This window comes from Nyctibius grandis, chromosome 26 (genome assembly GCF_013368605.1).
Source record: "Nyctibius grandis isolate bNycGra1 chromosome 26, bNycGra1.pri, whole genome shotgun sequence".
Classification (NCBI taxonomy): domain Eukaryota; kingdom Metazoa; phylum Chordata; class Aves; order Nyctibiiformes; family Nyctibiidae; genus Nyctibius; species Nyctibius grandis.
In genome coordinates this window covers 273,586-277,886 of record NC_090683.1, presented here as the reverse complement: position 1 = coordinate 277,886, position 4,301 = coordinate 273,586, and the positions used below count along the sequence as shown (strand labels likewise).

At 43.5% G+C, this 4,301-nt stretch overlaps 1 protein-coding gene across 1 annotated transcript; it reads left to right on the top strand.

The window, feature by feature from the left end:
• The first annotated feature begins 473 nt into the window (after positions 1 to 473).
• On the top strand, positions 474 to 1,430 carry LOC137673933 (olfactory receptor 4N5-like). Its single transcript, XM_068419002.1, has one exon. It carries the CDS (start codon positions 474 to 476, stop codon positions 1,428 to 1,430), a length of 957 nt encoding a protein of 318 aa, XP_068275103.1.
• Positions 1,431 to 4,301: the final 2,871 nt, after the last annotated feature.

Here is a 4,301-nt window from a genome sequence, read left to right as displayed (position 1 = left end):
TCTAGCTTTGTTTAGCTGTCTACTCTAGAATTAAATCTGTCTACCCTGGAAGGAAGGACCTGCTTTTGTCAGCTGGAGAGGGAGTAGAGATGACTAGCTCAGATAAAGGCATCTATGCCATAAACCACAATAATTAGTCTACCCATGGAAGAATGGACTGATACTTTATGACCTATATTCCATCCAGGTGCCAGTTCCCAGGGCACAGAGAAAACAAAGAACGTCTGATAAAATGTGGACATTTCCAGTCTACATTTCCGGTAAAATGCCCAAGTTAGTAGGAATTCAGAGGAATTACTGGCTTTCAAGTATTTCACCATTAGGAGTTCCCTAAAACTAGGAAGAGGGAAAAGGGCATGCATTTTAGGCAATCTAAATATGCCCCAGGTTGTTCAAACATTTCTGTACATTTGCACAGGTGTTTGTTTTTTTCCATGATTACTGTCTGTTTTTCAGGGCTCTGCAGAGTAGAAATGGAGCACGAGAACCACACAGTAGTTACAGAGTTTGTTCTGTTGGGATTGTCCCAAAACCACGAAGTCCAGATGATTCTCTTCTTCTTCTTCCTGCTCTTCTATATGATCATTTTGCCAGGCAATGTCCTTATCATTCTCACAATTCGGAGGGATTCCCAACTGGGCTCACCCATATATTTTTTCCTGGCCAACATGGCATTCTTGGACATTTGCTACTGTTCTGTGACCCCACCCAAAATGTTGGCTGACTTTTTCTCACACCGTAAGACCATCTCTTATAGTGCCTGCATGGCCCAGCTTTTCTTCCTCCACTTCCTGGGAGCAGCTGAAGCTTTCCTGCTCATGGTCATGGCCTATGACCGTTATGTAGCTGTTTGCAAACCTCTTCACTACACCAGGCTTGTGAACAGGGGAGTCTGCTGTGTTCTGGTTGGAGCTACATGGAGTGGGGGCTTCATCCATGGCATCATTCTATTTTCTCTCAGCATCCACCTCCCTTTATGTGGGCCCAACATCTTGGACAACTTCTTCTGTGATGTCCATCAGCTGGTCAAGTTGGCCTGTGCCAACACTTACATAGTGGAGCTTTTGATGTTCCTCAACAATGGAGTTGTTGTAGTCATGTGCTTCACACTTCTCTTAATCTCCTATACTGTCCTGTTGCTGAAGATCCGGACACAGTCCTCCAAAGCAAAGAACAAAGTAGCCTCCACCTGTGTTTCCCACATCATTGTGGTTTTCGTCATGTGTGGCCCAGCTATGTATATCTATGGTTTACCCTTCCAAGCTGTCCCAATGGAAAAAGTTGTTGCAGTTTTTCATACAGTCATCTTCCCTTTGACTAATCCCATGATCTATACCTTGCGTAATAAGGAGATCAAAGGCTCGATGTGGAAGCTGTTCAGCAAATATATACTTTGGTGTGGAAAATCAAAAACAAATATTTTGAAGTAATTAAGTAAAAACTTTTTTATTTTTGTTTTGTTTATTAATACAATTTTCCTAGGAACAACTCCATAGCGTACATTATATAGCAACATAATATGTATTAAGTAAGCTTCAAATAATTTTCTTCTGATTATTGAAAAGCCTTAGGTTGACACTAAACCCTGTATGGAATAATTTAGAGGACACCTATACTGAGTAAAGGAATTAACATAGATGTGCTATGAAGTTATACTGTTAAAATTCTATATCTCTACAGAAATTAACTGACAGGTGTGAAGCGTTTATAGAATCCTTACTGAACTTCTGGTCCCAATGGAGATAAATAGTTAAAATCAGGTAGCAAGCATGTTAGTTCAAGTTTTCAGCTTATACTTGAATCTCTAACTGTTGACACTGCCTGCTGTTTGACTTTCATGTGACTCTGCTCCTGAATGAGTCAATTACTTATTCAAAAAGGGAGAATGTGCAAGTGACTGGATGATCTAGCTTCTATTCAAGCTTTGCATTTTCATACAGCATAGGTAGGCCACTGAAATCTGAAATCAGAATCAATGGGTGTTTCTAGTGAGCAATTCAGCTAACCCATTTTTAATGTCTGCTTCACGAAAAAATAAAAATAGGCATTTTTATCTTGTCCTTAGTACTCATTCTGTAATCTACTTCTTAGTTTGATTCCAAGGTGGAATCATAGAATCATAGAATATCTCAAGTTGGAAGGGACTCATAAGGTTCGCTGAGTTCAAATCCCTGCTCCTCACAAGACTACCTAAAACTAAATCATATGACTAAAAGCGTCATCCAGATGCTCCCTGAACTGTGACAGCCTTGATGCTGTCACCACTTCCCTGGGGAGCCTGTTCCAGTGACCAACCACCTTCTCAGTGAAGAACCTTTTCCTAATGTCCAATCTCAACTTCCTCTGATGCAGCTTCATTCCATTTCCTTGTGTCCTGTTACTGGTCTCCAGAGAAAGGAGATCAGCACCTACCCCTCTGCTACCCCCTTGAGGAAGTTGTGGACTGCAGTGAGGTCACCCCTCAGCCTTCTCTTCTCCACGCTGAACAAACCAAGTAAGTCTTGCCCTCGAGGCCTTTCACTATCTTGGCCACCCTCCTCTGGACACACTCTAATAGTTCGATGTCCTTCTTATATTGAGGTGACCAAAAGTGCACACAGTACTTGAGGTGGGGCCGCACCAGTGCAGTGTAGACTGGGAAAATCACCTCCCTCGACCAGCTAGCTATGCTCTGCTTGATTCACCGCAGGACATGGCTGGCCCTTTTGGCTGCCAAGGCACAATGTTGACTCATATTCATCTTGCCATCAACCCAAACCCCCAGATCTCTTTCTGCGGGGGTGCTCTCCAGCCTCTCATCCTCCAATTTTTTATATAAGCAGGATTACCCCATCGCAGGTGCAGAATCCAGCACTTGCTCTTGTTGCATTTCATATGGTTGGTGATTGCCCAGCTCTCTAGTCTACCCAGATCTTTCTGTAAGGCATCTTGACCTTTAAGGGAGTCCACAGCTCCTCCTAGTTTAGTATTATTGGCAAATTTACTTAATGTACATATGATTCCTGTGTCTAAATCATTTATAAAAACATTAAAGAGCACTGGGGAACCCTGCTGGTGACTGGCCACCAGCCTGATGTAACACTATTTGCTATAACTCTTTGAGTCTGACCCATCAGCCAGTTGCTCACCCATCATATTGCAAACATGAATGAGCCAAATAATTCCTTTTGAGGGAAATCAGGATTTCAGAGAGGATAGTTTTCTTACTGTAGTGCATATTATGCAGACAGGGTAAGTGCAAAGTAGACTACGGCTCCATCCACAAAGTCTTCCAATAATAGCACAGAAGGTATTATGCCTTCACAAAGCACAGTGTTCTCAGTCCTCATGAAACCCTTTCTGTTGCATGCTGTAATAATCCAAATATAGTTGCACATGAAGTAGTTGTTTGGGTTTTTTTTGTTATTTATCCCCTTCCCTAACTGTCCTACCTATCCTCTGGCGAAAGAAAATGAGTGCCTTACAAAGAATGCCTTTCTCCTTCTGTCAAAGGCCACAAGCATCCGGTCTCCCTTACCCTTGGAGTCTTCCTCACCACTCAATGAAGTGTGCCCTCCAGTTGTAAGTTCTTCATTGCCACAAGGGACTTTGGCTATTGCCTCTGCTCTGTTTCTTCTTGCAATCCTGTTCTGGTTCTCTGGTGCATAGTTCGCTCACTCATTCCGTGACTCCTTCACCTGGCAACTCAGTACTTTGACCATGGCTTGTTTCCCACACTTGAAGCCACCATCCCTCTAAACCCAGCAAGAGGCATCTGCACCTGGACAGCAGCATCCTCACTCTGGAATGGTGTCCATGATCAGGTCTTTGACATACTGGAAAACTTTCTTCAGCTAAGGATGGCTCCATGACCCTTGAGGACATGGTTACCATCATTCTGAGCAGTTCCACACTTTCTGGAGCAGAGTTTGTGTTTTTTTTCCACATCTGTCATGTAATTGGCCCTGAAACCAGTCCTTCAGCACTCCTTCAGCAGTGAAAGACAACTAGTCTTTGTCTGTGTCATCTAAATGATTTACCTCAACCAACAGACCAGAAGTGTTCACGTCCACACTGCCCACAGCTAGCCCCTTTGAGGGGAGTCTGGCTGCACCCACAGTGCACAGAACTTTCTTCATCTCTGCTGTAGTAGCTATCCCACAGGCCCTTTGGGGGGCCTTGTAAGCCTACCATGAGGGACACACAGGACACTTCTCTGCCTTTGAGATCCAAAGGACTATGCTAATTCTGTGTTGTGAGCCTCAGAATAGGTCACTTGTAGGTCAGGTGGCTTGATGCTCAGCAGCACTTTCTGGGGCAGT